The sequence below is a fragment of the Uloborus diversus genome, chromosome 1, assembly GCF_026930045.1.
Source record: "Uloborus diversus isolate 005 chromosome 1, Udiv.v.3.1, whole genome shotgun sequence".
In the NCBI taxonomy this organism is placed as follows: domain Eukaryota; kingdom Metazoa; phylum Arthropoda; class Arachnida; order Araneae; family Uloboridae; genus Uloborus; species Uloborus diversus.
This window is the reverse complement of record NC_072731.1, coordinates 50,070,821-50,092,276: the sequence shown is the minus strand read 5'-3', so window position 1 is coordinate 50,092,276 and position 21,456 is coordinate 50,070,821. Positions and strand designations below refer to the sequence as shown.

General features: G+C 33.1%; 1 protein-coding gene across 1 annotated transcript in view; it reads right to left on the bottom strand.

Annotated features, from left to right (window-relative positions):
* Positions 1–21,456, bottom strand: part of LOC129229563 (peroxisomal ATPase PEX6-like) — a 61,827-nt gene that overhangs the window by 9,649 nt on the left and 30,722 nt on the right. Inside the window, 7 exon segments of the mRNA XM_054863893.1 lie at positions 1,489–1,550; positions 7,102–7,186; positions 8,351–8,471; positions 12,949–13,081; positions 15,483–15,559; positions 17,306–17,407; positions 20,587–20,738. Of these exon segments, the coding sequence (XP_054719868.1) occupies positions 1,489–1,550; positions 7,102–7,186; positions 8,351–8,471; positions 12,949–13,081; positions 15,483–15,559; positions 17,306–17,407; positions 20,587–20,738 (732 nt within the window).

Here is a 21,456-nt window from a genome sequence, read left to right as displayed (position 1 = left end):
TTCGGGTACGTAGATTTGGGGCTGTGGGAAATAATCAGAAACACATCTTTCTCCATCTTACAAAGTCATGCCTCAAAAATTCAAATTTTTTGATAAGTCATCTCTGACATTAACTTCCATGAGAATAATATTTTAAATAAGTTTTAAGTCTAAAATCTTAAATAACTCAAAACTAGTCCCACCATTTAGGGGATCATGGGGTCAATTGCCCCTCTCAGCTTTGAAAAATTAATGTTTTTACAAGTAAGTGAGTGCGGTATTTATTGTTTTCTGATAAAGTTTGCATTGAATAGATGCTCTTTGTTTGTTCAAAGATATTGTGCATAAATAACAGTTTTTCAGTTTTTTTATTTTATTTATTTTTGAGGGCTTGAGTTTATTGACTAATTATTATTTGAAACTAATTTGCATTCATAATGTAAGAGCTTTACTCATTTGTTATTCCATAACAATTTAAAATGCAAATTTGTCATGTCTCAACTCCTTGACAAATTGAATTTAAGTTAATGACATTACATCATCTAAGTTAAACAAAATATAATATTCTTGTATCATATGATCAGCTGCAGACTTTTTGGCTGCTTTTATATATTTAGCTTCTCTCAGTGGTGGATTCACACATTTGAGGACCCATCACAATGCTCTTTTGGAGGCCTCTTGGTCAAATATGAGTAGTTTTTCCTGTGCGGTTTTTTATACACTTCAGGGTGCTAGTGCCTTGAGGGCCCATTGCAGTTGCAACATTTGCGTCATGATAAATTCGCCACTGGTTTTTCTTAATATTAAACATATCGTTTATTTCATAAAAGAAAGAATATTTTACATGGGTGCCCATATGGGGGGCAGTGGGGGCTCAAGTCCTCCCCCCCCCCCCATTCCCTAGAAATTAGAATTTTCTTGATTTTAGCACTTTTTTCTTTGCAAAAATGAAAAAACATTTCTTCTCAGGCTTTAATGAATAATTTATTGGAAATGTAAAATTTTAATAACTCTAATCTGTACTGAAATCGGTTTCCAAGGGGAAATTATGCAGCTAAACCACGAGAAAAATATCTAAGCCTCCCTTAAAAATTTGCATATGAATATTTATAATAGAAAAAGATATATTTCATAAAATAGGTTATGAGTAACTGATAATTTAAAAATTTTGACGCACAGGGCTCCTTCAAAACATGAAATTATCATATTAGTTGTTCATTCTTTGTCATGTTTATATAACTTCATAGTTTAGTGATTTGATTTCTTTCTCAAATTTTCCAACTCTGCAATGTTTTTAGGCAATAAAAAAATAAAATAAAATAATAATTAAAAAAAAGCATTAAAACATGTGCTGAAGTTTCTTTTTTTATATCTGTTTACCTTTGATTTTGATAACTAACAAAATACTAACTGATATTATCAAGAAAAAGAAAGAAAATAATATGGCTCCCAAAGTTTGGTTAGAATTATAATGAATCAAAAAAGTATACATAACAAAAACTAACTTACCAGCACGTACATTTTCTTCACTTTGCCCTACATACATGTTGATAAGCTCAGGTCCTTTAACACTAAAGAGAATGGCAAAAGATAATATGTGCAAAAAGAGGAATTTACTTCTGAAAAATTAATTTTCAATGAAATACATTTGAAAAACGCATTCAGGTTTTATATTATGCTTAAGGGGGGGGGGAACCAGTTTAAAAGGCCGAAATTTCAGTTTTTCATGATTTTTTTTTAACAAACAAGAAATAATAAGAATTCTTTAAACTTGGAGGATATTTTATTCATCTTTTAAAGTACATCTTGTAATTTTTTCAAGTCATTTCCACCAGAATTAGTGGAGTTAGAAGCTGCTGTCCATGGGTGGTTGACATCAGAGCTTGCTGCTGGTGTGCATTACCAAAGTCACAATTTTTACCTGTGATCATTACAATTTTTCTTTCTCCAGGGTTCATACACTTGTGGTTAAAAAAAATTCCCTGACTTTTCCAGGTTTTCCAGGTTGTTTTTTAAAAAATTCCAGATTACTCGCTTCATTCAAAATTGCTTCTTAAGTTTAAAAGGCAATATTTTAAAAATAATTAAAATTGTTTAAAGTAGCAATGCGGAAGAACTGAAAATTTTCTCCTTAGATTAAAAAAAAAATCTTAGATTTGAAAATATTGAAAAAAAAAAAAATCTTAGATTTTTTTCTTTCTCAAAATTTTAAGTTTTTTTTTCAAAAACTTTGTTAAAACTTGTTTGAATTGGTTTACTACTTGTTTGAAAACAAAATACTTTCAACTTATTTTAGCGGTTCTTCGGTGTCACGTGTCATGCATAATATTAGCGTTTTGCTGTAGTCGCGCAGCAATCTTTTAGCATTCGCTTTTGGTTTACAATTCTTCTTTTGTTTTCTTATTATTATGTAACACAAAAAATATTGAGCAAAATACAAAGCTATTTTTCAGTATAAATATGATTAACTTGTTGCATTGATCAGCATACCATATAATGAAAAATAACAAAAATACCCAGCGATCATAGGCCAATGCCAATAATCATCATTTCTTTTTCCTTTTGCATATTAAAGGATGCTTACATTAAAATTAAAGTTTTTCTTCTCTAGTAAATTAATTTTTAATTCATCATTTGTGGCACACTTTATGTTACTTTTGAGATACACATCCAATTCTGTTTTTGGAAGTTTGCGCCTTCTTCCATTGTGCAAATGACCAAATATGGTGACTAAGTGAAAAATTTAAGATAATAAGTAGATTTTTAAATTTGTAGCATAAAAGTAGTTATAAAAAATTAATAATCTTTAAAAAACTACAATTAAGACAAAACAATCAGTTTTTGGCACATAAGCGTCTATAAATTAATTAGAATAAAATAATGTTCTTAAGATAAAATTTTGCATTTTTCCAGAAAATAATTATAAATTATCCAGAAAAAAAAGCACATTTTGAGTTGTTTTCAATAGTTTGCATTGCAATAAACATCCAGTAACGTTTTCGGGAACTTAGACACTTAAAAAGCCTTGTGTACTTACATCTTGGGAATGACCAAATATTGCGGCTATGCCCAAAATATAAGAAATAATTTTTTGAAATTGTAGCATCAAAATAATTTTTAAAAAGTAATAAATCTTCATGGAACTACAATTCAGTTGAAAAGTTTTTAGCACATTTGCGTCCAAGGCAATAAGGGTAAGATAAGGTTTTAAGAGCAAAATTTTTCATTTCTTTAGTAAATTATTTAAAATAATAATAATAATAAAAAAGTAGCACATTTTGCATTACTTTCATTAGTTTACAGTTAAAGAAAACATCCAATTCTGCTTTGATTTTGGAAACTTAGGCATTTAAGGATCGTGTCTACTTTCATCTTGTGAATGACCAAAAATGGCGACTATGTTTCACACGTAGCTCAAAAGACTTTCCAATCAAAAAAAGCGATTTTCCCCGATCGACTCTCCTACCTTCAGGCTTCATCTTTCCTGTTAAGTGTGTGCATAATTCCTGTTAGCCCGAGGAATTTTTTTCTTGGGAACTATTGAGAGTCAGAAATGGCGGCTGTGGAAGTTCTTTTGAGTCGCCACTCTTTTTATTGCTAGCGTCATTTTGCCTCAAAATTTTTGCATCTTTTTAAAGGAAACATTGATAAAAATTAAGATTAGATCTCATAGAATAAAATTCCCTGGGGAAAAAAATGGAAAAAAAAATTTGGGTGGGGGGGGGAGGGCAATTCGGAAAATTCCCTGGTTTTTCCCTGACATTTTGACCTGTTTCATTTTCCCAGACAATTCCAGGTTTTCCCTGTTCTTGTAAACAACATATTTCCCTAGACCAGGGCTGTCCACCTGGAGGCCAGCCAACACATATTTTGCGGCCTGCTGACTTCTTATTCAGCATATTTATTTTTTCGGCATTTTATGGCATCAAGAAGCATCCAAGACTACCATTCTTGGTCAAGCCGGCGCTCCAAAATTTCCTCTTGATCACTCTTTTACTCCTTTCATTGTAGTAGGAGAACAAGAAGTTCTGTCTAGAACTATACGAGCCTAATTTCCCGTATACCCATACTACTTTCTAGTACCTGATCAATATTCTCAAAAATAGCTACAATCCCAAATTGTTTCAAACATATTTTTGCTAATTTCTAAGAATAAAGTATTCCTCACACATCTAAAAAAATTAGATGCGATAAAAAAAGCAGCACCTTTTAAACAAAGCACATAATACACTTTTTTCCCTTAAAAAAAATTCTTTAACAGCTTCCAAAATGAAAAAATAATAATTAAAATTAATAAGCTTATTAAAATAAATACATCATATCAAAAAAAAATCGTTTCTTTTTCCCCTGTTGCCAAAAATAATTTTTTTAATGAATTAATGCACTTACCAAAATAAATAAAAACAATAAAATGTCAACTTAAAGAAACACTTTTCATTGTCAAAAAAAAAAAAAAAAGTCAGCGCATATCGTTATGTAGAAACATAAATGACTTCGAGTTTATTCGCCGAAAACTGAATACCTAAATTAAAACTTTAGCGTGAAAATAAAAACAAATCATATCAACAATAATTATTTAACAGTAAAAACCATAGCTGTGGAGTCGGAGTCAATCTCATTTTGCGATAAAGGAGTCAGAGTCGAGTATCCGAGAATCGGACTCAGTCATTTGTCCTCCGTGTATAAATTTTTGCCAAAGCTACGAAGCCGGGGAGTCGGAGTCCGATTAATTGTCGGGCACAGGAGTAGGAGTCGGAGTCAATCTCATTTTGGGATAAAAGAGTCGGAGACAAATATCCAAGAATCGGAGTCAGTCATTTGTCCTCCGTGTATAAACTTTTGCCAAAGCTACGAAGTCGGGGATTCGGAGTCCGATTAATTGTAGGGCAAAGGAGTCAGAGTCAGGTGCCTCTAAATTCTCGGAGTCGGAGTCTGGAGTTTGGCGTCAAGAGCTATTTCCAACAAAATTTGTTTGAAATAAATTCGCCTTCAAGTACGGAATCTACATTGACTTTCAGTTTCCCCGTAGGCGCTAATGTTAAGTTTTTTTGAACCGTTCAAAATTGAACAAAAAATAGTTCAAATCAAAAAGTGAAATATGGGAATGAGGTGTCCTCGCCGAGATCTTTCGAACAAAAAATGTTTGTTCGAATCGGACTATTCATTCAAAAGTTATTAGGGGGGGGGGGGGGCAGACCGACGGACCGACAGACATTTTTCCCCATCTCAACACACTACTTTCCAATTTTTAATTTTTCGATATTTATTTAATTATTTTATTTATTTTATTTTTTTTGTTTTTCGGGACATTTTTAAGATGCATTAAGCCTTCTTTCATGCTTTTTCTTCTTTTTCTGACTTTTACTGGGAAAGTAGGCTAAAAAGGAACAGGACATCTAGAGGTCAAGGTCAAGCAGTTCAACCCTGCACGCTGGTGTTCAAATGAATTCCTAGAAATAGTATTGCCTCGAGTTGGGGGGGGGGGGAGACAGGGAGGGAAGAGAGAAACATTTCAGATAAGCAAAACCTGCCTGCAATCGGTTAAAAATGAAGACCCCCCCCCCCCTCACTGACTCTACGACTTTTGTTGATTTCGAAAAAGAAATTGAGAGCTTGCTCTCGTCAACTCTCCATTCTTTTCCGTTGATGATATTGATCTGACTGGTTTTCCCATTAAAATGTAAGCAAATTTTTTTATCATCCTTCTGTTTCATTGTTCTATAATTAATAATTCAACTATTAATTGTTATTGTATAAGAGGTAAGAGGTTATTGTTCAACTTTTTCAAACTGCCAGGGCGCCCCAGGTGATCAGTGACCGGAATTCTGGCCCGTGGGCTCTTTGCAACTGGACAGCCCTGCCCTACACTATGGACCTAATTGTGATCATAAAGGTTGAACATTGCACGTTTTTCAGGTGTTTGATTACAATGTTATGTTTTTCTATCATTTTTTTCACACTTCTTGCATTATTATTTTTTTTCTTTATTAATAATATCATCAAAGAGTTAGGTAAGTATAATTGAATAAAGAATTTCAGTAAGTTACTGCCCTATAGCATGGGCTAAGGCAGAATTACATGAAATACACCGCCAGCTCAGTCAATTCTAGCCAAAGACTGCAGTTTCGAGCTTATTAGCACACATCAGCCCGGCTTAGGAAAGTAATTGAGTTGGAGGTGGAAAATCTCTTAAGGAAGCCAAGAGTGCCAAACAAACTGGTAGCTAATACAGGATTAGCACAGACCAGACGAGTGACCAAAGCAATGGTTCGGTTCAACTCTAAGATTGCAGGCAAGGCAGGTATATTCAGTAAGTTACCGCCCTATAATAAGCACGAAACTGCAGTCCTCGGCTGGAATTGACTGAGCTGGCGGTGCATTTCATGTATTTTTCATGTATTTCTGCCTTAGCCCTGGCTATAGGGCGGTAACTTACTGAATATACGTGCCTTGCCTTCAATCTTCGAATTGAACCAAAGCATTGCTTCGGTCACTCGTCTGGTCAGTGCTAATTCTGTATTAGCTACCAGTTTGCTTGGCACTCTTGGCTTCCTTAAGAGATTTTCCACCTTCAGCTCAGTCACTTTTCTAAGCCGGGCTGATGAGTGCTAATAAGCACGAAACCGCAGTCCTCGGCTGGAACTGACTGAGCTGGCGGTGTATTTCATGAATAAAGAATATTCCCGCAAATTTTCAGAACAAGTGGTCAAAAAATCGTTGAGCTAGCATGCACACCAGTTGAAAAAATGTTGTTTCGAGAAAAATGTGTTTGGAAAAAATGCTGTGAACATTTTTAAATTTCTACAGTCACTTTAAGTGCTCAGAGCATCGAGACTAATCAGAATTTTTCACTTAAATTTTGGCAACATATTTTTGAATAGGTTAACTAACATTTTATGGCATAAAAAAGGTGGTTTTTTTGACCAGTCTAAACTGGTTTGCCTCCTTAAGCAAATGTATAAAAATAACTTCAAGAGAAAACTGGAAACAACAAAAGATATATTAAAGAAGACACCCCTCCCAAAAAAGAAAACATATGCAGAGAATATTTAATTGAAATGAACAAGACAATTAAGCACAAATTAGATCGTTAAAAAATAAAATAACACCTGAAAATACTACCTTAAGAAATTTAAGGAGCACTCAGTTGCTACAGCTTTTGCCAAAAGTGTTTTTCCAGAACCTGGTGGCCCATATAATAAAACACCTGAAATAATAAATAAATAAACAAAATAAAATATTTATAAGCATAAAATATTGATTGGTATGGTTTTTATCCATCTATTAGTTTTCAAGGATGTCATTTTTTGCAGATGTATGCTAGTCTCTAAATTAAGCAGAGCCTAATTCAAATAAGAACATGTGCATCAAATTTTTACTTCTCCACCTCATTCAGATAGACTTGTCTCAACTAAATGTTTGCCAATTTCATACAATCGGTAGTGGGACAGTAAGTATTAGTAATTCAATTGATTCATGAACTAAAAGCTAGGAAAACTAAGGAAAGAAATTGCACATTCATAAAATTTGTCAAAGTTTATAAATTTAACCCTCAAAATTTTAAAAGTAAATAGAGATGTTTTGTGAACATTTGCAGTTTAACAAAAATACATATCTTGCCTTTCTAAAAGGATACATAACTGCACCCCTAGTGAAAAACTGAAAAGCTTGAAGTGCAAAGTAACACCTTTCCAAAGAACTGCCCTAATAAGTAAAACATTACGCTACACTTAACAAACAAAAGTTTCAATTAATATTGATTTTCAGAATTTTACTTATTTTTACTTCTCAAAAAGAAAGTTTAAATTTTAAAAATGTCTTTAAAATGTAAAACGTTTGGTTATCCTCCCATCCCAATGAAAAAAAAAGTATTTTTTACTGCAATTAATTTACATATTCTTTACTAATAGCAAATTTCAAAGTTGTCTGGATATCTGGATCTCTGTAACACGCATAACGCCTAAACCATTTGGCTGAATTTCATGAAATTTGTCACAAAATTAGTTTATAGCTTGGCGGTGTGCACCTAAAAGTGATTTTTTGAAAATTTGATTTCGTTCTTCTTCTATTCTAATTTTAAGAACAATTTATCGAGCATATTATCACAACATGGATGAGTAAATTACCATAACGTAAACGAGCAAATTATCATAACATGGACGAGTAAATTACCATAACGTGAACGAGCAAATTACCATAACATACCATAACATAGGTGAGCAAATTAACATAGCAAATTGGCGAGAAATTCATCATCCATTATTTCTAAATACACAGGCGAACCAAATGACCTTTTAATTTTCTACTATTTGCAAACCTGTGCTGGTACCACTAGTACTGCATAAAATAGACATGAAAGCAGTACAAATACCTGATCTTCTTAGTCCAGAGAAAAGTATTTCTGGGTGTTCTAAAGGCAGTTGTATGGTGTCCAAAATTTCTTGCTTCACATCTGATAAACCACCAACATCTTCAAATTTTACATTTGGAATCTGAAGTTGTTAAAATGAGTTTTTTAGCATGCTAATAATACTTAAATTCATTATTGAATTAACAGCTTACAAAAACTCTTATAAGAAGAGCAAGGATAAACTAAAGAAAAAAACAAATTAGGCATACAATGTAATAATACTTTGCTGTGCACAATGTTATACTGATTTAATGCAGTGTTACAAGATTCTAAAAAATTTTACAATATTATTACATCAAATTGTGTAGTGTCATGTTTAAATCATTATTATTTACAGCACTGAAAATGTAATGCTCTTTTGCACAACAATCGAAACATTCCACTAAAAGTTTTAGGCAACAGAAAGTTCAAAGTCCATTAATCAAACTTCAAAATATTCTTTGTTTTGCCATAATTAGATATTTCAGGAAGCAAATGAAATTCAAGTCTGCAAATAAAATTATAGTACAATTTATATTCAAATGCTGTGACATTTGGGCACCTTTATGATATTTAAGTCCATTATTAAAGAATGAAGCACTACTTGTAAATTCCTAATCATCCAACATTTTTTAACAAGCACTTAGTAACTTTATTACATTAAATGCCTTAAGGCTTTAATGTAGTTTCATTCAAACAGCAATTGCTAAGTTAAAACCAAATAAGCAGCATTATTTTTATAGGCAAGAAAAGAAAGTAAAGAAAAAAAAAACATTTCTTAGCAAAATTTAAAAAGCACCATCAAATTTAAACTAGGAGGTTTGATTTATATCGCTGTGAACATTGAAAGATGAAAATTAGGGAGACTTTGCATGAATAAATTCAATGACAAAAGTATCAATATAAAAAAATTCTGAAAAAAAAAAAAAAGAACCGACTTTAAAATTGCTCCAAAAACTGAAAAATAATTTTATTCTTTAAACACCATTGATAACACTTTTAAACATAATTTCTGAAGCTGGCACAAGAATAAAAAGTAAAACCCAGTGTAACCATGCTTCGTTCATATTTTTTTCAGAAAATCAACCAATGTTAGGCACGAAACTTTTATATTGTTACTCAAATATGCTGTCATCAATGCATAATGTATGTGGTAGTGAAGAAACTAGGCCTGGTTAAATTTATAGTTGTAGTTGAGTTATCACTGTGAATGATCTTATCTTTCGTTTTTGCGCCAACTTCAAAAATTATGTTTAAAAGTATTATCGATGGTTATTTCATTCTTTTTAGTGTAAATGCAGGTATTTCAGTAAAAGTAAGAAGTTACCATCATGAAACTTCACCTTATTTTTTTCATAAAAATGCTCCATACTAAAAAAAAAAACTATAAGCACCCAATAAACTTTAAACAATTGGCACTAAAAATTTATCTTTGTTCCTCTCTGGAATTAATTTGTGTGTTAATCTAATTATAACCATTCAAATATCCCTAACTAATTTGCATTTCACAGCATACGAGTTGCTTGTGGTGCAATCCTGTATAGTTGAGGCAAACCTAACCTGGTAGCATTGTGAAGACTTAGCAGATCCTGACCACTGCATTACCACACTTTCAGGTTAGGTTTACCTAGAGCCGCTATATAGACAGGCGGGCACATCAGCTAAAGTTTAGCCATTTTGGATCGGATTTTTCATTGTTGCGGAAATATTGTTACCAGAGAGAAGTTTCGGGTTTTGTCAAATTCACCAAAAATAACATTTTATTTAATAAATAATTCATGTGACGCTAATAATTCTTCCCAGTGAAAACTCAACAAATGCGATAACTTGCCAGAAAAGACAACTACTCTAACACGCGCTCCGATCCAAAATGGCTGAACTTAACACATTGACTGCTAGGGACGAGAAAATTCGTCCTCCAGAATTATGCTGTATGCGCTAGGGACGAGATAACTTGTCCTCCAGCCAACACGTTGCTATATTTTTTCAGCAGGTTCCATTGGCTTTCCTGGCTGTTCTGCCATGCATAGACGAACATTTAGACCAGGGTCAAAAAGAGAACACAAGAACTACTGTGTTTGCTGTGAAAACATTTCCGATGCAAGCAGGCGTGCGCGCGATCAAACAAGATAGCGCACAAGTTTTTTGTGCTGTACTCTGTGAGTAAATAAAAACGTAAAATGAGCAAACGTAAGTATATGTCGCTCAAAGATGCAGTGAAATATGTTACTTTATCGGATGATGAACTAGTTGACGATGATGACAATGACAGGGACAGTTGCAACTTGAGTGACAGGGAGATCAACAACAAAGAGACTAATTTTACCAATTCTGAACCTGCTCTTGTAGACCTTCATTGTATGCTGCATTATTCATGAAAAAGTCCAATAAAACAGTTTTCCTTCAAATTGTTTCAAATAACTAGCTTAGCGCATGAAGTCCATATATAGGCTGCCGATGACGCAATCGATGTGTTAAGCTGATGCGTCGGCTTGCATATATATAGGGGCCGTAGGTTTACCCGCACTATGGGGCAATGACACTGAAGAAACTTGATGCTTGCTTCAGAGAAGCCTTTATTCAAAACTATCAGTACAATTACTATTAATGTTACTGTTGTATGGCACCAAACTTTGGTAACAATGGGTTTTATATTTAATCATTTAATAGGGAAATTGCATGAAATTTACTGTTTTTTGCCCATAACTTTTTTTCTGAAGAACAAGTATGGTCAAACAAAATAATGGGACCTAAGTTGAGCCATCCCCTATCCATTAAAAAAAGAATCATCAAAATCGGTTCACTAGGTGAGACGTTGTGTGTGGACAAACAAACAAACAAACAAAAAAAAAACATACGGTATGAACTGATAACCGCCTCCTTTTTGAAGTCGGTTAAAAAGAGAGAAAATTAGGGGGCTCCGCGTTCTGCTCACTTTGCTGGCTAGTCCTGCTCGTCACTTGAGGTAGCTCAATGCTGAATCGGGGGTGACAATTGACCATTTTAAGGATTTTACTCCTAGATATCCTCAGGACATCTAAGGGGTGAGGATAGCATAACCTCAGGACATTACTTCTCCTGGGTGTTCTGTATCTAACGGTACCAGTATTGATCTGATCAACATTGACAGTCTGGCAGAGTTAGGGTTAAAGGCACACACAGGTTATAATAGTACAGATCGGTAGAGATTTCTCAAAAAGAGTCTGTCAGGGGCGGACCAATGGGAGATCACTGTGACCTTCCAAATAATTTCCTTATTCGGCAAATTCTGTAGGACAATTTGGCAAATTTGGAGACAGCAATAAAAGGCAAAATTCGTTTAGATGCTTTTAATTACAAAAATTGCATTAATTTTTTTTTATAATGGTTCTTTCACATCCCTTCTCATTCTATGCAGGAATCTATGTGTGTATGCTCATATTTCATCATTCAGTAAAATTCAAAGTTTCATTCGGCAAATTTAAAATCTTAACCCTCACAAAAATTGAGGTTTGAAGCGCCCCTGGAGCCTGTATAAGACTAAAATTTAGCATTTTGAAATCTGGCATGGACAAAGGGGGATCTAGAAACGTTTCAAGGAGGAGGTGGTTGCTTTTTGAATTTACTTCTTACTAAATGTCTGATTTATACATGCGTGAGGGGGGAGGATAAGGCTGCTATAGCACTTTTATCTAAAGCAACTAAAGTATGGAGATTTAACCAAGGAGGCCCTTGAACCTATTCCTTTCCTTCTCAATTGAGAGAGGTAATCTAATATTGCATTTTAGAACTTCAATTTCATTGGAATGCTTTGAAACTTCCTCCTTCTGACAACATTGAACGTAGTTTAAAACTGCGCTTTATACAACGTCAATTTCGAAAAATTACTAGAGGAAAGTAACTGAACCTCATATTTCCCTTAACACTACCAGACATGTCCATAAACTTAAATTTCGCAAAGTGCACAGGAGAAGGTCTCCTAAATTCCTTGTTTGTCACAGATGTACACTTGCGTTTCAGGACTTCAAATCGGAAAAAATGCCGATACAAAGCCGATACAAAGTCCCTCAAGGGTGGGGCGATCGCTCCATCGCCCTTCCCTTGTATCTGTCCTTGGGCACATACTAGTTAATGGGGATTTCCCTTATTAAACTTTATAAATGTCAGAAGTGAGCAAAGGAAGCTGGGATTAAATTGATTTTAATAGAAAAGCAGAGCAATTTCCTTAGAACAAGGCAAAAGAGATCAGAGGAAGCCTTACAGTAATGTTAAATGAGACTAAAACATCTTCTTTGCTCAACTTCTACACTTAAGAAGAAAAAAAACTTTTCATTTTTTGTAGGAAAATTATGCTACCTAGTTCATCCATCATCTAGTAACAGTGAATTAATCGGTGAAAAAAATGACTAATATACATAAGAATAAAGCAATAAATATGATACACACACACACACAAAAAAAAAATGCATCGCCAAATTGAAACAAAAAGTTAAAATTGCAAAAACTCCATACAAATCTGGATGCTAAATGTATTGTGATATAATAAAAATCTCATCATTTTTATGTTTTGCACACTGAAATTTCTGTCACAAAAAAATTACTTTGGGTGCTCCTAGAGTTTCTGCAAATTCTGCTTGCAGTTTTTCCAAAGCATTTAGCAAATCACGTTGAATTACTGGAACAGACGCTAAAATAATGTCTTCTTCTTCTCTTCGATTATATCCATTTTTATCTCTGCAACAATATAAGACCAACAATTTAGAGATTGATGAAGCAATTTAATAACTTTCCTTGCTAAAATATATGTTATTTCATATAACTTGAATACATGAAACAAAAATTGGAACAATCAGTGGTTTGTAAGATTTTCAAAACTTTGATCAAAATCAATATTATGAATTTCTTAGAGACTAATAGTCTGTTGACTAGTTTGCAGTATGGGTTCAGGAAAGGTAAATTGTGTGCTACTAATTTATTGCATTTCTAAGACAAGGTTACCTAGGTTTTAAATAACAAAAAGTGTGTCGATGTTGTTTATATTGATTTTCAAAAAGCTTTTGATAAGGTACCGCATTTTGCTCTTCTCAGCAAATTAGTTGATATAGGAATAGGAGGAAAAACTTTACTTTGGGTCAGAAATTGGCTGACTGGAAGGAAACAAAGAGTAGTTGTGAGGGGAAATCATTCTAAATGGATTTAAGCGGGGTTCCTCAGGGTTCAGTTTTAGGGCCTCTCTTGTTTATTATTTTTATGAATGACATCAATAAGAATATTTCTGGAAACATGAATTGTTTTGCTGATGATGTAAAAGTTATGGGGATTGTAGAAAATGGAGAACAGGTAAAACAGCTTCAAGAGGATTTAGATTACATTACTAAGTAGGCAGATAAGTGGGGTATGGCAGTTAATGTGGGGAAATGTCAAGTGCTACACTTAGGTCATGGAAAAAAGCGTACAAGTTATCGTTTACAGGGTTCAATCATTAGGATCTAGTTATGTGTTAGCAATGTTATGGATCTAGGTATCTTAATAAATCAGGACTTCAAGTTTAGTCGACAGTACAGCATTGCAAGTAACAAAGCCAACAGAATGCTTGAGTTTATCAATAAATCTATTTCAAGCAAATTTAAGAAAGTTCTTTTGCCATTATGTAGGAGTTTAGTAAGGGATTTGGGGTTCATTTGGAGCATGCTCGGAGGTGGTGATGTTCGGAGGAGGAGAAGTTCAGGGACTTTTATGAACGGTTCAAGCTCAGGGACTTGCCTTTAAAATTTCCCAAAATCCTAAAAATGAATTTTTAAACAATTTTTAATGATAGGAGAAGGGGAAGTGGATAAGGATGCTCTCTAATTTTTTGAAGATTAAAATGATATGTCCTAAATAAGCTCAGTTGTAGACTATCTTTGGAGAAATTTAGGAAAGCGAAGGGTTTCGGGCGACCTTTCCCCAGAAACTTTTTGAGTTTGAGGTTCTGAAAATGCAATTACAGGTCATCTTAGTAAACATTAGGGGAAAAGTTTAGATTCGAAGCCTTCCTCCCCACCCCCTGGAGTTTTTTCGAAATTGATGTTCCCAGAACAAAAATTTAGCGGAGTTTAAAGGATCTTTTTGAAATTTAAGCCCTAAAAACTAAATGTTATATGATCTTTAGAAATGTGGAGAGGGATGGCAGGCATACCCCTAGATTTTTTTAAAAAATAAAAATCCTAAAAATTCTTGGCTATTTTTTACTTGGCTAAGTTTGAGGACGGGAATGGGTTCGGGGCTCTTCCCCGGAATATATCCAAAATTAAGCTTTAAAAATGCAACTGCAAGATACCTTTCAGGATAAGGTTTGAGGCTTAGAGAATCTCTCACAGAAATTATTCAAAATTGAAGTTCCGAAAACGAAATTTTAGACAATAATGGATAATGTTAGAGGGAGGATATTCCGTGTTGGAGTAAGTACACCAATGCCACTCACACTTCCATTCCCCCTTATGAATATGAATAATTTTTCAATGTGAGGTAATGCCACCTTTTGGCGACATATTGCATCTACGCAGACGATGGGATAACTTCCATGTAGCAACATCTGGAACTTTAGTCTCTTTGTTGTTTGTATTGTGATATCGTGTTTTCTGAATAAATGTTTCTATAAAACTCTTAATATGCTTTCACTGAGTGAGCATGAATACTCTGCAAACCCCAATGCACAATATAGCTAATATTCGGGACTCTGTTGCGGAAATTTGTAGAGATTGAAGCCCCTAAACCAAAGCTTATGATAATCTTAGAGGATGTTCTGTGATCAGGTACTCTAGCATGAGAGGGGGAGGGTTAGCTGTAGCCCCATAGCTCTTCTCCTGGATTCGCTATTGAGCTCAAGTCTTGATGCTACTCTAAACTAAAATGATGCTATTTTCCCCCTATGTATTTTAATTTTTCAACTATACATTAATATATTCTTAAATAGAGGGATAATATCGGGACCGCCTAAGAAATTGTTAGCGACCCCCTTGGGGATCGCGACCCACAGGTTGGGAACCACTGATTCATAGATGGATACACTCAGTTTTTAATAATATAAGATAATTATAAGAACATTCATTCCATATATTCAAGAGGGTTAAATATTAGAAGGGAAAAAACTTACACAATATTTTTAATTCTGTTATATGCATTTCTAATGGCCTGATTCGTAAGAGCACATAAATCGCCTAAAACAAATCCCTAAAAAGAGAAATATATTAAAGAGAATTATGAAATCATTCATAAATAGATTTTACCATTTGAAAACTTCAATTTAAATGCATGTTGAGTGCAAAAAGAATAATACAAGAATAGCAATAGATCAATAGCAATTTTAAATATATTTAGGCAACATTTTACTCTTGAGAAGTCATTCATATGTAAGTTGTATCTTTTCGAGTTTTATTTTTGAAATACAAGAGGTGATCAAAAGAAAAAAAAGGTTACAAGAAAAGAAATATTTGTTAACAATAGACAAAAAATACAAAAGGGAATTAAGAGGCATACTGTCTATCACTTTTCGATATAATCACCAAGAGTATTTAGGCTTTTGTCAGAATGTAGAACCAACTTGTTGGAAACATCTTGGTAGAACTCAGATCTCCGTCCACTGAGCTAGGTCTTGGCAAATGTATTCATAGCACTGTCTGAAGAGAAGGAATAAGTGCTCTTTCAATCTCAGAAACAGGGAATAGCCTCTGGGCCATATGGTAAGGAGGGAAACTCCAGGTTTCCCAACTGAATTGTTCTAACAATACCTGTGTCGCTTGAGTAGTATGGGGCCAGGCATTGTCATGCAGGAGGAGGAAACCGTCACTCAACATTCTTTGCCATAAAAATGGAATCACGGCTCGCACTTCCACACAAGACCAGTTTCTAAACATCGCGCCAATTCAATTGTCCTGAGCCATCTGGGAACTTTTACTATCTACCCGCAGAAGAGCTGATGAAAAGTAGCACTATCTGGTTCCCCTATGGAGAAACAAAATTTCTCCCAAATATGCTGTTTTGAAATGCTGTGGCTTGTAACCTTTTTTCTGATCATCTCTGGTTTTTGTTGTTACACACAAAAAGGTACAATAAAAGAATCATTAGAGGTCAACCGTGATTTTAAATATATATTTAATTTCCTACCTAATTTAGCTAATAGTTTATTGTTTTTTAATTTCGAATAAAATTTATTCAACAGTTTAATTTGTTTAAATGTTTTAATATTTTTCACTTGATTTTTTTAAAACTAAATGTCAAATTTTTTTCATTCTGCCTGGTTTAAATTTGTTTCAGCTCTTATTTTGGGAGGGGGGAGGGAGGGATGAAATTAATTTTATTTTTCATGCACATTGCATAGCTCAACACCAGTTGGATTTTCAACCACTCTTTCGATTGCACTTTGGGTATATTTTTTTCAAAATGGTTCTTTAATTCTTCTTTTTTTTAGAAGTTTTCACTTTTTAAGAAATTAGTTTAACTAGGTTCAAGACTTAGCTGAAATTCTGTATTTTTTGCAAGAATGGCATACGTTTTGCAATTTTACGGGGTGGTATTTTTTTTTTTTGGGGGGGGGGGTGCTTTTAATTTTTCAAGTACTTATTTTGTACTTCAATCAATTTGATTTGTTTTAGATTTTAAGATTTCCCCCCCAGCTTTCCAAGTCTTTCTGGGAAAGTTTATGAGTTGCTCTGTATCCTGTTTTCTTTTTTTTTTTGGAATTTTATATTTTTTCTGAATTTGCTTTTTCTTTTTTTTAACTTTTAGATTTTTTTGCAGTTTTTTATTTGTCTTGTTTCTCAATATGATTTACAGTGAAAAATTTGTTCTTAGTTCAGTTTCTAATACTTTCATCTTCATCATATTGTTTCGTCTTTAGAATATAAAAAAGGCTTTTCATCTCATGCAACTGCTCATGCTTAACCATGGATTCTTGATCAAATTCAATTAAGTACTTACAGCAGTTCGCTGTGCTAAATAACGTGTAGAGACATCATTGCTCAAGTCACACACCATGAGAAGGTCTTGCAGCAGCAATGATCTTTCTTCTTCATCAGGAGGCTGCACAAAATACAGATTCAATTTTATTTAAAAATTTAATCAGAGTCATGTTTTGATGAAGTACTTAGTAATTATAAAAGAAAATGTTGTTCTGTGATTTTAAATGTACAAAGTATTCTTTTTTATAACACCCACTTTTTTTTTTTTTTTTTGAAATGCTAATGAAAGAAAAATGGCAAAAAAATATTACATAACTATTTTTTTTCTCAATAGAGCTAATACAGCTGTTGCACAAAAAAAAAAAAAAAAAAAAAAAACTGGCAGGTGCATTGAGTTTCTGAGTAGCATAGCAAATGAAGGTTTTTGCTTTGTATGATTGCTCAGTTAACATACACTTTGTTTTATAGTAAAATGCCCTAAACATTTACTTATTAACAATAACAGAATAAATATAGCTCATCAGGATATCAAAAATTAGGACCTATGTGAACAGTGGAGGTCAATATGCTGCTAAATAGCCCTTCGTAAACTAACCTAATTGACACCCAAAATGCAAGACGGTTTTAAAAACTGTGGTTAATTGAGGAAGATCAAAATATTAATCAAATCTTTAATTAATACTTCTAGCATTTACTTATTCACTTTTTTCTTTATATATAGCATATATAAAGAAAAAAAAACCATTTATACATATTTAAATGTATAAAAATGATATAAGTTCACAAAAGAGAAAAATTTAAAGTTTGAAATTAATACAGACTACTGGTGGTGCTATAGGCAGGGTTCAAACTTAGTGTGTAAAACTTAGATGTCATTAGTACATATGTTTTTTTTTTCCTTTTTTTAAAATTTTATTTTAGTGGCTAAATGTTCTGCTTAAAAGTAATTTTAAAATAATACAAGTACAGTGGAAAACATTTAACATGAAACTTAAGGTATTAAAATAATTTTTCATGTTAAAAGAATTTTGGGTTAAAAAATTAGCATTAAATTGCATAGCATACTGTTGGACCGCTATATCACTTTGCGTTAACCGTATTTTCATGTTAAGCGTTTCACTGCATATTAAACAGAAATTTTTGCATAACATACATATTAAAAAATTGATGACTGGGCTTAAAATTATGACCATCAAATTATTATTATTATTTTGTAGAAGTTTGGCATCGAAATGATGACTAGATGTTCAATTATGATCGTCACACTAAAATTTTTAGTTACAAAAATACAACTATCGACCGCTTATTTTGAAACCTGGATATAGGCCAGCAGGCTTTGAGGTGTGAGAGTACCTTGGAATTTTAAGGGTGCCTAACAGGGTACTAAAGATTGAGTATTATTTTTTGAAGAAGGCCCTTTCAAAGACTTTGTGGAAGGCCTTTAAGCTGTTTATAGAAATAGATATTTGTTGTGCTATTTTCACAAAAGACTAAAAGTTGTTGCCATTAGATGATTACTTACTACTCTTTCTACTGAAAGAATGAATGCCTGATATTTTTTATACAAGAAAATATATTTCTTGCAATGCAATATAAAAGAATTACAGAATAATGAAACATGTTTTTTTAAAATTACAGTGAACATTTTATCTAATAAACAAAGAGGAATTAAATTTTGTAGAATGAATAACAAAAATTAACTGCATAACTGTAGAATAGGAGGGAAAAAAAACTTTTAGATTCAGAAATATTTTACACCATTAATGTCTCCTTCATTTTCAGAAAATTCCAGTAAAGAATAATACATTCAATTTATTGTTTTCAAGTTATATTTTGTATGATGAGTAATTGTTTTTTCACCCATACGAAAACTACTTTATATCCATATTCTATAATAACTTAATAAATAAATATATGAAATAAACTATACTTTATTGTTAAATATCAAAATAATTATGCTACTCTTACATGAAATTTCTCATGAAAACCAACAACACTGATAAACAAAAAAAAAAAAAAAGGGGGGGGGGGGGGGTTCGGCAGATATCTTTTTATCCAACACTTGTTTTAAGACAATCTAGACATGATGATTAAAAATATGCAAACTGTTTGTCTCTATCATCCACTGTTTTTGAGATATCTGACATTAACCATTTATATATGTTTAACATAGTATAAAAGCAAAAAACTTGTAGACAAGTTACAGTAGAGAACGTATTGCTGAATAAATCACTATTTACATAAACCTAGTTTTAAGGATAATACACATAGATAAAATACATAGGTATAATATAATGTTCCTTGATTTAAAGTTAGTTTGGTTTGAATTTCACGGCTGTAGACTTGCTTTTGTGCTGAGCATTTGGCAAGTTGCACTGAAGCATCCAGCAGCAGTCAGCCAACGTTGTTGCACTCTGTCAACCCTGATAGTGTGACCACCATTACCGAGATGTCCTGATGCAAATATTTGTCATGTTCATCACTGACAGAAAACTAGGTTAATGGGAAAGAAGTCGAGATGTGAGTCAAGGAGATAAAACTTGAGGGACATGTTGCAACCCATCAAACTGTACGCATTTCTGCACAATTTTTACATATTCAGGAGAGCTATTATTTCCATGGAAACCGGCTACAACAGATTTGAATGAAAATCATTCATCTTTTTCAGTACTGCTGAGTAAATCAATGATTTTCCTTACTTGTGGACCCATGATCACACCTTCTTTCTCTTTAACGTAACTCAACTCTGGAAACTTGTTGGATAAGTGCCGAAAAGCATCTGAGTTGTTGTCTAGTGCCTTCACGAAATTCATCATAGGCCCCAGCTTTATATGAAGTGGAGGCATAATAATGGAAATCTGAAGGGGGACTAAACATATTTAAATAACATTGTGGCTTTTATATTTCCATTGGGATATTAAAATTTTGAGGGTCCTGAATTACTCACAATCCATGGGAAAATTCAGCGTTAAAAAAAAAAAAATCCTGTGAAAAGGGATTAAAAAATATATGTTTTTGTTGATATCTTGAAAACCTGAGGTGATAGAGCAAAATAGCTTTCAGATTTGTAATCAGCATGAAAAACTGCATTAGGAAAAGAAAACACCATGCCAGATGTCTATGGCTTGTTTATCAGTGTAATTAGTGATAACAACTAATGACTTATTACAGAGCTGGTAGATGTAGGAGCAGGACACAAGGCACTGATGAATGATTTATTAAAAATATGGAAAACTGAACCCCTTCCCATTTCTTGATAAAACAACTAATACAATGCTGAAACCAAAAGAATTTTCTTACATTCATGTGCACAGAATGAAGAAAAGCAGACACAAGATTGCTGCTAAGAAGTCTAGGATCAGTTGTGGTACCAATGACAACGATGGGATACTGTCCGCCATGACTGTTTACATTCTTCAAAAGATTTGCCAATGAATGTAAGACTCTAGAATCTGTGAAAAATCAATCAACAATAAATGTATGGAATGCAGCTAGTAATAATAATTAAAATACTGTAATTTTAGCATGGCAATGATTGTACATCATTATATATTTGCAGTAACTGACTAAAAGGCAGATTGTCACACAATATTTCCTCTCCAAATGAAAATTAATTTATGCATAAAATGTGCAGCATTTCTACAACAAAAATAAACATTTAACTTATCTACAAAGAAATTGGTCCAAAAAAAAAAATGAGAAAGTTCAAAGTTAAAAGTATATATTGCATAACCCACAAATTTCTTAGTTAAAGAAAAAGACTGCTGCTCCCATAAATACTTCATTTGTAACAAAACCTCAAATACCTCATCAAATACAAATTCTAGTTTCCTCCAATCTTTACATGCTTTTTTCATCAGGAAAAAAAAAGATAAATATGAGGCTAAGTGATCTAGCAAGACAAGCAAAAAGCGCTTCTGTTGGTTATGAGTTTATTTTCATATGTATCCCTTGAATTCAGTGTGTGTGTAGAGGGTGGGGGGGGGGGGGGGCGGAGACAGTACTTTTAAAAAATCTTTTTTTTTTTTCCATTTCATTCACTTCAAATTGATCCTTTTAGATTTAACTTGCCAAACTAAAAATTCTTCAGCATGTTGGTCTTAAAATGAACTTAACATTCACTATTTTGAAAACCTGTCATTAAAATAGTGGATCAGAGGAAAATAAACA